This window comes from Marmota monax, unplaced genomic scaffold (assembly GCF_021218885.2).
Source record: "Marmota monax isolate L192 unplaced genomic scaffold, Marmota_monax_Labrador192_F-V1.1 WCK01_AAM20220418_F8-fsc00027, whole genome shotgun sequence".
Taxonomy (NCBI): domain Eukaryota; kingdom Metazoa; phylum Chordata; class Mammalia; order Rodentia; family Sciuridae; genus Marmota; species Marmota monax.
Genome location: NW_026694617.1, coordinates 17459569 through 17473217, shown reverse-complemented (window position 1 = coordinate 17473217; position 13649 = coordinate 17459569). Strand labels below are relative to the sequence as shown.

General features: G+C 36.1%; 1 protein-coding gene across 1 annotated transcript in view; it reads right to left on the bottom strand.

Annotated features, from left to right (window-relative positions):
* Positions 1 to 553: 553 nt before the first annotated feature.
* Positions 554 to 13649, bottom strand: part of Slc26a3 (solute carrier family 26 member 3) — a 28431-nt gene continuing 15335 nt past the window's right edge. Inside the window, exons 12-20 of the mRNA XM_046422543.2 lie at positions 12979 to 13085; positions 11800 to 11869; positions 11616 to 11708; positions 9913 to 10008; positions 9235 to 9468; positions 7485 to 7539; positions 4386 to 4528; positions 4214 to 4279; positions 554 to 1936 (exon numbers count right to left, since the gene is read on the bottom strand). Coding sequence (XP_046278499.1) covers positions 1913 to 1936; positions 4214 to 4279; positions 4386 to 4528; positions 7485 to 7539; positions 9235 to 9468; positions 9913 to 10008; positions 11616 to 11708; positions 11800 to 11869; positions 12979 to 13085 — 888 coding nt within the window. The 3' untranslated portion in view covers positions 554 to 1912. The remainder of the gene's footprint in view (positions 1937 to 4213; positions 4280 to 4385; positions 4529 to 7484; positions 7540 to 9234; positions 9469 to 9912; positions 10009 to 11615; positions 11709 to 11799; positions 11870 to 12978; positions 13086 to 13649) is intronic.

Below are 13649 nucleotides of genomic sequence, written 5' to 3'. Positions count from 1 at the left end.
TCAGTTTCAACAAGGTGAAATCCAGGAAGAAGTACCAAAAAAAGTGAATTAATTATTCCTCTTCTATTCTTGTTCATACAGTGAATAGTCAGACTTTTGTTTAAAGCATTTTATTTATGTTTCTAAGTAGCAACTTATTACAAATATTTATCAAATGTTTAATTATTATAAGACAAACTGCTCAACATGTATAGCTTCAAACTTTTTAATTTCAATAATGTATTTGTGTCTCCTCAAGGTGGTTCTGTCTCCCAATTGTGTTTTCTCCTTCAATCTTCCTCTAGTTTACATAATTTTATTTCTATCTTGCATCGTGATCTCCTAACCTTATCCTAAATCAGGGGTCAGATTTCTGTACTAGTAAATAAATTCTACTGCTTACTAAGTAGAGGCCCAGGCCCACATGTTCCCACTACTCAAAGCATATCCACCTTAGAGACCTAGAAGAAAAGAAACATTTCAGGATATAAAAGTTGAATGTGTGGTGATGTGGGCCTGACAACTGAAGCACCTGTGCCTGTTCCCTGTGATCTTGGTTGGCAAGAATGTGGAGGGCATCAGTTCCTGGGAAGATACTGTAGCCTTCAGCCACAGCCCTATATAAAGCATTTGTCCCCTGCTCAAGTCAAATGATCACTTAAATAGACTCCTGTTTTCAATTTCTAGTCTATACCTTATATCAAGGAAAAGATCTTATTCTGAGGTTTGTAGGGCACACATACATGTGTATGTATATTTTTTTCCCCTAAAATCCACAAGGTGCATAAAACTGTATGAGATGTTCATGATTCAAACTGTTTAAGAAACACTGTAAAGAGTACTGATATTATAGTTTAAGATCTGCTATGTAAATAACCTTTATTATGCTTTTCTCTATTTGGGCTTACATCCAGTAAACAAACCCTCTCAGTATAAGACACTGTTAACAAAGGATGAAAGAGTATTTTGACAATAAATGTTGAAAGATAAATCTAAAACAATTGAGACAGCTTTTCCCATTGACAAGATGTTTGGAACAATGCCAGTGAGAAAGAAGCCTGGGTACTGAATCTCATTCTCTAGTGAAATTGAGCTCGAGAAATGTTATTCTGCCCTTTCAGTTGCAATGACCAGCAGTGAAAAAAGAAAAGAGTCATCCCTTTTCCTACCACTTGTTTTCTTCCCATTGAGGCCAGGAAAAATTGGCTATCTATCCATCATGGTCTCTCTTTTTACCTTGCTTTGTCATTTTATAGCCCACATTAGCCTATACATTTTTCATAGTAAGAAGGGGAAAATAAGGATTTGCCTCAAAAGCTAATTATAGTTACACATATGACATTAGGAGGATTGTGTCAATCTGGATAGTAGGTTAGATATTTTAAAAAGCTGGAGGAGCAGTCATAAAATCTGTGCAGAGAAGTCTCATCACAGGGGTTTTGTTAAGATTCTCATGTAGCAGTTTTCTATTCAGACCACTATAAAAAGGACCCACAGCAAGCATGTATCAGAAAGCTTATAACAAATTTAATAAAACAACACATTTGCTGTACAACTGAATTTTTTAAAATGGAGAAATATTAGCATGACTTGTATAAATTATGAGATTCAAAGCAGTGGTATAAAGACACTGCAAAGCATTGTGAAAGTTCTCACTTGAATGGAAATCTGACAGTGCTACAAAAATACATATATACAAAATAATTTTCCTTTGATAAATCTACAGGTATAAAATTAAAGAGTATTTACATAATTTTATATAGATATGTGAAAAATATACCATGCTAGAACAATCTCGTTCCAAAGTTTGAAACATAATTCTGTCAAATACAAATATTCTTCATACAATGTATGAACTTATCAATAACTTTCTGGGTATAAAGTTGTTCTTCATGTGACAGCCAGATGAGGGTCCCTCTGAATTATATTTTGATTAGAATTTTGTTTCAAGTGGTACCTGCAAAAAGAAAAAGTTCTTGTTTTAAAAGATTTGTTAAATTTTGTCTTTCAATAATCATTTTAGGAGTTGCATTTTCTGGAGTCATCAAGAAATATTTTTGTGTTCAATTTTAGTGATCAGAATGCACTGATGATTTACTACTTGATTAATGTAGATCCATGTTATATTATTTTTAGTATGTGTGTGTTTCAAAGACTTGCTTTTGCCCAATCAAAATAACAATATAATGTTTTGTCGAAATATATTTCTTTATATTTGTTTTAGGGACCACACAAACTCCAAGGAATTCCTCCAAGGAATTTTCGTAGCACAGTGCCTGGCCCCAGCCACATTCAGTTTTTACCTCTAATTATTGCTAGTAGCCTATCCACAAATGCTGACTTCCTCTAAGCAAAGTCAGGAGTGTTGTTACTTTTTTTTTTTTTTTTTTGGTGCTAGGGATTGAACCCAGAGGTGCTTTACCACTGAACCACATTCCCTCTTATTTCATTTTTAATTTTGTGACAGGGTCTCACTCATTTGTTTAGCGCCTCACTAATTTTCTGAGGTTGGCCTCAAATTCTCAATATTCCTGCATAAACCTCCTGAGACACTGGGATTATAGGCACATGCCATTGAGCCCAGCCAAAATGTTTCTTTTTTTAATATGGGAAGGCAAGGTACAGCATGGTTCCTTGTTTTAAAGTTTTAAAGCTTGGATCAGCATCATATTTAAACACTGTTCTTGGGTTTTAGAAATCTATATGCCACAAAAGAAAATTAAACCCCTGTCTCTCACCATGCACAAAACTCAAAAGTGGGTCAAGAACCTAGGAATTAAACCAGAGACACTGTGTCTATTAAAAGAAAAAGTAGGCCCAAATCTCCATCATGTTGGATTAGGCCCCAACTTCCTTAATAAGACTCCTATAGCACAAGAATTAATATCAAGAATCAATAAATGGGATGGACTCAAACTAAAAAGCTTCTTCTCAGCAAAAGAAGCAAAAGAAACAATCAGGTGAATGGAGAGCCTACTAATTAGGAACAAATTCTTACCACACACACATCAGATAGAGCATTTATCTCCAGGTACTTTTTATTGTACTTGGGCAAGGAGCTGAGTTTGTATTTTTCCAGAGCTGCCAGGATTTACTAGAAAGCATCTTCCTTAGGATTTCATATTACCACTGCCATCACCTTTGAGAAATCCCATTCTCATAGGAACTAAACAGCATTTGTTTCTACAGATCATTCAACCAGTGTTGGAAGGTAGCATGGTGGTACTTGACTCTCCTCTCATCTTTGGTCTCCCTAACTTTCTGCAATGACCTCTTCATTTAACCTTTGCTATTACTCTTTGGTCCAGGTTATTTTACATTAAACATTTCTTCATTTCTAATCTACATTCTTTTTTGCTGTCTTAGACCTTTCCTCAGTTAAGAAAAATACCACCAGTCTTCTTGTATTTGAAGATAAGTTGGTAGATTTTTGCAGGATCCTCAATCCATTAGTCTTTCATCAAAGAATACAAGTAGTTATTGTGAACAGAGCTCAGGTCTTGTCCTCAGTAGGTGCTAGTTTAAATTCTGTTATAGTCATTTGGTGTGTGACCTTAAGCAAATTTTTTGAAACTCTTTCCCAATTTCCTCACTTCTAATATTGATATCCTCTTTGTATATTGTTGTAAGGATTGAATTAATGAATGGGATCCACCACCATATACCTGTCCTGCAACAGAAACCCATTTTGATTTGACATTCTAGAATGAAATGGAACTATCCAGTTAAGTGATTGGTAAGTCATCTCATAAGGAAGGAAAAGAACTTAACTTTCATGTTGAGCTAAGCACTGTGCTAAGGACATCCCATGCACCTGGATTAGTTTCTCAACTCCATCACTAATTCATCTATTTACAGCAATAGCAATACCTCTTCTGTCTCATGACTTAGTACAAGGCTAGAATAAGATCATGGCTATAAGTAGTTTGAAAAATAAAAAAAGATATTCTCAGTACTGTATGAATAGAGATCTATCATCACTGTTTTCTATCCTGGCTTTATTTTTTTTTTTTGGGGGGGGGTTGTTTTTACTGGTTTGAGTTAATTTTCTTCAAAATTTCCCATGAGATTGGTTGGCATTGCTTCAGTTTTCTAGGGATGAGGCAGAGAGACTCAAAAACAAACAACTACTAGACTTTTTACAGTATGCTGGAAGAGGCCCTACTACTTTATTTATTTATTTATTTATTTGCTGTGATATCTAGATAAAGATAAGTCTGTTGAAGAATCTTACCTGATATTCCCGATAACGCAATCCTCCATTTGTATTTATGGTAAAATCAGATTTCATTTCTTTCTTCTAAGAAAAAGAATGAAAGTATAGTTTTTAAAATGTTCAAATATAATGAAAAATTAAGAAATGCAAATGGTTTGTTATAAATGTGATGTCATCAAAGAGCTGGTACCTGATTGAAATTAAACTTTGAATTACTATAATCTTTCTTCATCAAAATATGCAAAACAGCATCGTGAATTGTTAAGAAAAATATTGAGTCCTTTACTTCATCATCAAAAAATTCACACCGAGCAAGCTTCTCAATGAAATCATCTGAAGAGAGAAAAGAAACTGTCACACTTAGGAAGAAGTTATTGGCTGCAGGTTTTCCTCTTGAGGTTGATAATTTAAAATTCCATTTGCAAATGTGCATTTCATTGACATTTGGTTAAGTGTGGGTTCCAACAATAGGATAACTTTGTATCACTAGTGCAATGTCTCCTGGAATTAAAGAGTACCTTTCTAATAAACATACCTGTTTAATGCCCTACTGTAAAAAGGAAGAAGGAAAAGATTCAAATGGGAAAATCTGAAGTAGTTCCTGGAAAATTAATCCACATTTATTTAGGCAGGAACCTAGTAAGTTAATCTCCCTGTTCAATGGCTAGAACATCAAATATAGTTATTAAAAATTGGTATTCTTTCAAAACACAAAACATGATAGATCTGTGATATGCTTTGGTTTTTGATTGCCAAACCTATCATTTACCAGTTACTTAACTGTAGCCCATTTTCCCAGAGCTGCCGGGATTTATTAGAAAGCATCTTCCTTAGGATTTCATATCACCACTGCCATCACCTTTGAGAAATCCCATTCTCATAGGCACTAAACAGCATTTGTTTGTACAGATCATTCAACCAAATATGACTTCATGTCTACTATGTGCAAAGTTCTGGCTGAGTAATAAAAAGGATCAAAAGGCAAATTAGATCTGAATCTCACCCTGGAGGAACATAGAATATTTATATATAATTGTAGTACTGAAAGGAAAAAGTGTTTTATAAAATAATTAGGGAAAGGAGCAGTCCAGTTTTTTCTTTATTACTAGTTTCAAAAATAATGCCCAGCTCACAATAGGTATTCATATTATCTTTTTGTTGTTCAAGAAGAGAGGTGCAGGACATGTATGTACTATGGAAATTCTGAGACAGTAGGTAAAAATTGTTTCCTCTTGGTGGGTATCTGGGATAAATTAACTGAATAGATGTCACTTTTCTAGTATCTATGATTTGGAGAAAGGTGGAAGAAGAGGAGGAGCAAAAGTATGGAGATGGGAAAGTGCTCACAGGCAAGCTTTTGACAGGTGACCGAGGGAGAGGGTAGGGGAGAGGGATGATGTTGGTTTGACTGAGAAGGGATACCAGGCAGCAGGAATGGACACTTTCAAAGAGATCTGGAATGATGGGGAAGGAATAAAATTGTTTAGTAAATTAAGAGTTAATAGTTGAGTGAGAACATTTATAATTTTAAGCAACCCTTGAACTGAATATATCTGTAGACTTGGGATAGGGGGCAAGAGAGATTAAAGGTGCTAATTCTGTCTCCTTGCAGATCTGTGTACTAGTTGTACAAGATACTCCTTAAAATACACTTAAAATAAAAACACTTAAAATACACTTCAGATAATGTCAAGGTTGACTCCCATATTTCATTTTAGTCTCTTCTCAAGGGTCACATTACTGGGTATCCCTAATGGCTAGTCTAAAATAGCAACATGCCCATGGCTCTATATCCCCTGCTTTGTTCTTTATAGTACTATCTTAAATATTGCTTTGTTTATTATTTGACTTTCCCATGAAACTATAAGCTCCACAAGGGCAGGGATTTGTCATTCACTGCTATAGCCACTCCCAGAGCAAATAGTAGTTGTGTGGCATGTTCTAAACTAGATAATTAGGTAAACAATACTAATAACTGCCCTTGGAAGAGATTACAGTCTAGTGGGGACGCAAACACAGAACCGCAGAATTATGTGATGTGCATTCTACAGATGCAAACAGTCTGAAGATCCAGTGCACTGCCTGGGTAAGGAAGAAATTGTCACAGTTATTGTTGGGGAAAATTCTAGAAGGAATTTTCTAGTCAGAAAAAAAAAATGAGATAAGAGATCATTCTAGCAATGGACAAAAACACTAGTTAGAAAGGTCTTATAATGATCTGGGTTAAGGCTGTGGAAATGGAGAGGAAGAGACTGATTTTTTGGGGAGGGGAGCGGGGAGATGTGTGCTGGGGATTGAACCCAGAGCCTCATGCTTTCCAGGCACTCTACCACTGAGCCACATCCCCGCCCAAGGAAGAGACTGACTTAAGGGGAAATATTTTTAGGAGCTGGTGGCTTACTACCTGTAAAGGGAAGGAGAGAGGGAGAAATTAAAGAGAGTTCTGGGGTTTCCATTTTGGGCAACTGGATGAAAAGTGATGTGGTAATTGACATAGGAAAGGAGCAGTTTAGGAAGGAAGGAAGGGTCATTTATATAGTTTAGAATACGTGTGTCGGAGGTGCCTGGGGGGGACAGGCAGACAATTGAATACATGGATCTGCAGCTCAGAAGAAAGGTCTGGGCTGGAGGTATGGTATGGGGATCCATTAAGGATATTGACTAGGAGTTCATGGAAGAAGAACTGTGGAGTTTAAGGTAGAAGGCTGGGAAGACAAACTGCTAAGGGATAGGAGAGGCACCAGTGTCAGAAACAGAGGAAATACTAGAGAGGTAGGAGGGGAATTCAACTCACAGAAGTCAAGGGAGTGAGAATTTTGAAGACAAATGCCAATGAAACGGTCATATGTTCAAGCAAGCTCCAGCAGGAGGAGACTGAAAAGGAGGCCATTAATCTTGAGAAGCTGGACATCACCATAACATTGACAAGGGCATTCTCATTATCCAAGGGAAGCCTAAATCAAGATGTTATAGCAGAGGAATGCAAGGGAAGAGAGGAAGAGAGACACAAAACATGACTAATGCAGCAAGTTTGGAGTAAAAAAATAATGTTTGCTCATTTGATGCTTACTAAGAATTCAAACTGTAAAATTCATTTAATTATATATCAACACAACTCAAACACAGTGAAACTGTTTCCATAGGGAATTTTATTGGCTCAATTGCGAATTAGGTTTCCTTTTTGATGATTGTATAAAATACCTGTTTTTTGGAGAGGCTGTCTAGATCAAGCATTGGCAGTGAGCCTGCAGTTAGTATCAGAGCATAAAATAAATATAAAAGAACTTACCATCAGTTCCAACAATATACACATCCACATTGATCCTGATAAAGTCTTGCAAAATCTGTTTAAAAAAAAGTGCATTTTTTTTTTTTTTTTTTTTTTAGGGAACAGTATCACTTATCAGATACATAAGGAAAACAATTCTGGGGGATATATTACTTTCAGAACCTTTTACATTTTGAAAAGAGGTAATAGCATAGGTAGATACTAAAGTTAAAAACAAGGCTCTATGAGAGAAAGAAAGAAACCTGAATAGAACAGCCCTCCTCCCTCCTCAATAAGAAGTTAAAAATGATCAATCTTGAGGGAAGTGTTCTGAGAAAATCTCATGCCTCAAACTCATAACATCAAGAATGATTTAATTAATTAATTTATTATTATTATTATTGATACTGGGAATTGAACTCAGGGGCACTTAACCACTGAGCCACATCCCCAGCCCTATTTTGTATTTTATTTAGAGACAGAGTCTCACTGAATTGCTTAATGCCTCGCCATTGCTGAGGCTGGCTTGAACTCACCATCCTCCTGCTTCAGCGTCCCAAGTGGCTGGGATTACAGGCATGAGCCACTGTGCCTGGCTCTATGATTTAATTTTAAACTAATATCATTAGTGAGGATGATAGGAACTAGAGCTTTCTGGGTACATAACATTAAAACAAAACACTACGGCCTATATGTCATTCATTGTTCCTGTCCACAGTTACTTGATATATCTAGCACTGAGGAATATTTATCCTCTGTATTAGTCTTTAGGCTAAAAATAGATATCAGTGATGATAGGAGCAATATTAAACAGTTCCATGAACTGTTGATCAGGTTAGATGCTGATGATGAATATTATCACCATCATCAACAAACATTTTTAGAAATCTGGAGCTAAGAGCTGGGGCTTGAAAAAAACCCCTGTCCCTGTCCTTTGTGCTATGCTGCTGGGATTAAAAAAAAAAAAAAGCTAATATAAACAAAAATGAAACTAAAAAAGAAAAGGCAAGCAGTCTTGAGAATTATGTAGTGTCAAAACCAATTTCAAGATAAGTTGGAAGAAAACTAAACTGATCCCATTTCCTAATTTTGTGTCCAGCTTATTCATATTTAATAGATCTTATCTTAATTCAGATTACTTAGGAAGATTTCTGTGAAAACCTAAGGAAAATGTAGAATTTCTTAAATTTTCTGTTTTTGCATCTTTGTTGCATATTTATTTGCTTTTAAAAATGTTAATGAAATTGTGGAAAGACCTGCAACTTGATTGTTTTTGCCATATTTTTAAATCACATGTAACTCTTGTTCTTTTATATATCTGTTTTTTGATATTATTGTAAATAGCCAAGTGAAATTTCATCAACTTATAATGAATGAGGATTAAAAAAAAGACTCACTATTCCGCTGTTTCCCTGACCTTTCCAAATCTTTCAGGATAATGTTAGATACATGCCCACAGGATTTGAAAGCACCATTTTCAATGACCAGATTGTACAGGAGTGTGAGCATAGTTGTCTGAGAGAAGGTTCAGCCTACTTTAGAATGGGGTTTGGTCACCTTCAAAATTGTAAGCAGTTCCATGGGAAATGCAGTTTTAAAGAATTCATGGAACACACCACTCCCTCCCCTTCAGCCCTTTCATGGAATATTGTAAGATTAAATTTTACCTCTAATTCAGTGTGTATTATCTAAAGGAACATCCTTCCATAACTATAATTTTTACTTTTAGTTAATGATTGATTATTTCCATTAAGAAAAATAAATAAATTACCGTTTTGAGACCCCTCATTGAAGAAACATCAAGAAAGGACACTGCTGAAAAATCGAGAATAAGGCTGTGGAGGCTGATTTTGGGGACCATGATGTTGAGGGGAAGATCAGCATTCCAGTCTATCTGGAAAGGCAGATCTGTGGTATTGATGGGCTGATCTAGTTCCTCCATCTGATTGTTGTCTAGCTCTTCATCAGAATCTTTGAATCCATCAGCAGTACATATAAATCCTTTCTGCAGGAGAGGATAACAAGCATGATAATTCTAACTGTGAAAAACATAACTTGATTATATTTTATAAAATCTATCCCTATATGACTTTATTTTATAATTTTGTTATTAGTTCTGGAGCTAACCTTCATTTCCCCCTTTTCAACACAAATGTGTTCTTATTGCTATAATTTTAGTTCAAGAGTAGTAAGAAAGGGATATGTTGAGGATAACCAAGGAGTTTCTAGAGCATAGATTTAAAGTCAGGTCAAGCAATGGGACTGTAGACACTTGTCTTGGTACTTTTCCCAAGACAAAAAATTTGAGGAGACCATTTTTGAAATAACAGTGACACATGGAATAACTTGTTTATCTGGCATTTCATTTAAAGGAACAGGACTCACACCTTGACTTATATCTTACTGAACTGTTAACTATATAACACATGGAATGGGCCAGGCAACTCACGGGTGTCACTTGTAGCAGGCCTCTCTTCTGCAGTTTTCGAATTTTCTTCAAAGCTTTGTTGCGTTTGCGTAGAATTCGAAGTGGAGTAAAGCCAACCTGAAAAACCCATTGCTCTGTTACAAGAGTACTGAATATTCTACCTCGATAGCATAATTCTTATAACTAGCCATGCATTGGGGGCTTAGGACACAAAATAAGGATACTGTGATAAAATCCAAACATGATTTAAACAACATCGGCAACAACATTGCGTCAGACCTGTGATTCCCTTAGTCCATATGCAATTATCAACATTTAAAATTCTCCATACAGTCCAGGAGTTATCTACAAATGATACATTAATAGATGTAAGCCTCATTTGAATTCTTTTGTATTTTGAGCCCTCACTATTGTTAGGGAATTTTATTTGAGTATAGTGATACCTAATGAGAATTCTGCTTCTGTATATAATTTTTGTTCTATTACAATTTATTTGATTATATTTTATAAAACCTATCCCTATATGACTTTATTTTATAATTTTGTTATTAGCTCTGGAGTTAACCTTCATTTCCCCCTTTTCAATACAAATGTGTTCTTATTGCTATAATTTTAGTTCAAGAGTAGTAAGAAAGGGGGATCAAATATGTAACAAAAATCTTTGGCCAAAAAAAAAAATGTAGTTAGAGGGAAAGATACTAGATTAAGTGGAAAGGGAATATAGAAAGCCATATATACAAAAGGATCCCATTTTAAAAAATAGTTGCAGCCGGCCATGGTGGTGTGCACATCTATAATCCCAGTGCCTCCGGAGGCTGAGGCAGGAGTTTTGAGAATTCAAAGCTAGCCTCAGCACTTATTGAGGCCCTAACCAACTTAGTGAGACCCTGCCTCTAAATAGAATATAAAAAAGAGCTGGAGATATGGCTAAGCATTTAAATGCCTCTAGGTTCAATCCCTGCTACCCAAAAACAAAAAACCAAAAAAACAAACCAAGGGACTGGGGTTGTGGCTCAGCGGTGGCGAAATCGCCTAGCATGTGTGAGGCCCTGTGTTCCATCCTCAGCACCACATATAATCTTTTCAATAAAAGCTGTCTGGAGTCTTAAGAAGAAAAAAAAAAAGAAACAAAAAACAAAAACCCAACTTAGGTAGTGTAATATCTGATGCATACTGAATGATAATGAGGCTTAGGGCAACTTTATGCAAGGCACAGATCAGACCAAAAGGTCTGTATCTAGGAAGAGTTCTGAGCTTTTGTTTCCCAATATTAAAGACTGCTTCCTTCTCACCTTTACCAACACCCAGTATTTACTGTTAAATATTCATTTACAACTGTTATCTCTTCCATGATCCAGTCAAATATTAAATGCTCCTTTGTTGTCTCTGAAGTTGATGCCCAAAGAAAATATGTAAGATAATATCTATTAAAAACCAGCAGTCTAAACCTGTGGTAAGTCTTTTTTTTTTTTTTACTCTATAGCAGAATTGGATTAAAGGATTCTATATTGGACCTCATCTAAAGAGGCTTATTTCAGAACACATTAATGGATCCCTTATATGGCAGTTTCACCTGCCGTGGGACATGGAACACAAAAAACGCTGATACAACTCAGCCTCAGAATACATGAAGTCAATAACGTTCTTGTTAAAAACCAAACATTTCATTCCCAGAGACTCAACAAAATTAAAAAAAAAAAAAGAAGAACAACCCCAAACCTTACAGCATCTATAAGTTTCTGCTTAAAAAAACCGATGTTTGCAAAGTAGATTGGAGATGGACATCTGAAAATTTTCACTCCTTCCGGCTCATACATCTATAAGGCAGAGAAGGAATATTAGATGGTACCCAGTAGATTCATATAAATATCATTTAGCAAGTCAAAGACAAAAATGAAGCTCCCTTACATCAGAATAGTCTTTTTTGTCCTTATAGATGTTGCTCCTTCCAATATTAGCCAGTGTACTACATTTTGGACTGTAGGGAAAAACAACAGCAAATAAATTATTCATGCATATTTGTTAGACCTATAAGCTAACATTGTTTTCTTTCTAGCATATCAACACAGGTTCACTTTTCAGTTTAAAAAACTGGGGAATCATTATGCCATCAGAGACTCTAGATGGCAGACACTTTGCTTACTTATCTTTGTGTCCTCCCACAGCTCCTAAAACAGTGTTTCCTATTTGCCAGTTTACAAAGCAATGCCATAACCTTTTGCCATGTTCATTCTGGATACTATAGCTTTTTAAGGGAGGTAAGGCAGTGATATGAATGAAGACATGGAAAAGTAAAATTACTTGATTATATGACCATTCAGTTTGTTTCTGTATTTGATGGGTCCCCAGTAAAGAATCCAATAAAAATGTAAATGAATAAAAAAGTGCAAAAGCAATACCAATGTATTTCAATACCAGTATATTCTGTTAGTCAAGGAATCACTTTAACTATTATGGTGACTTCTGCCCTAGAAACCCTTAGTTCCCATGGAGCCTTCTTTTTCCTTATAATCACACCACTTAATACAATACAGGTTGATACATGACAAAGATTTAAACATCAGAAAGATGCTTGAACTGCATGACTATTAAGAATAATTCCAGTCTTTGTGGAACATTAAGACCTAGAGGGGCCTTTGAGAAGTTCTCTAACCCAGCTCCAGGCTTTTAAGATGAGAGTGCAATTTAATAACCTATGAAGAAGGCTGGAGAATTTCACTGTCTTCTCAGTAACACATTCCCGTGTTTTAACAGGTCTGAGACAATGAAATTAAACTCACTTAGCATAGATCACTTCTGGTTTACAGGTGGGCAAACAGACTCAGAGATCTAAATGATTTCTTTGAATTATTATCAAAGCCAGAAGTAGACCAGAAGCAAGCTTCTCCTTGGGCTCTCGCTCTGTAGCTGGGCCATTCTATTACCCTTCCATCCTTAAGGTGAGCAATCTGAGGAAGGCTGTACTTGTTAGTCCTGATAGATATGCATGCCTATTAGCCAAACTCCTCTTAACCCTTGACAAAGTTTTTACTCTTCTGATTGTGCAGGTCGAAGCCTGCCAGGATGCAGAGAACAATGAGCACTCACAACTGGGTCCTGAACACGATGGTGAGGAGCTGAAATGCCACACTTGCCGCCAGGCCTAACCCGAGTCCCAGAACAATGGCAAAGATGAAGGTCATGATCCAAATTAACTGTAAAAAGAAAGCAACAGATGCATACAATTTACTTTGAGTAAAGTACAATGTTTTATGCCCAGAGCTATGAGAACGTGTGAACTTCCGGGGCCAAAAGCAGAGGTTGGAAGTTGTTATCTTGGTCCAGGGAGCAAAGTACGTAGGAGGACTGTCTTGAGAGGTCATTTCTGCAGACCCAGGGTCTGTGCCACAGAAACACTAGCAAATATAAAAAGAGCCAAAGAAAATGCATCTATTTCTAATTTCACCTCTGAACCAGTAAAGAAACAGTCTACTTTTCACAACAAAAATTTCAGAACCAGCCTAGTAGTTAAAATCAGAAGATTAACTGGTAGAGCCTATACCAATCTAATTCTTGGTCTGCTCACTTAATCAATGGCTACTGTTTCTAAGAGACTTTTAGCATGCCAAAAGGGTGTTTAAATCCCCACAATGATCTATCAGGAACAAAAGTAAACCAAGGGTAACTTATTACTTTATGTTCTTTAAGTACCACAGTGTATGCCGACAAGCATTTTTACACCATAGACTTTGGCCTTGAGTAAATTATGGACTGTGCTT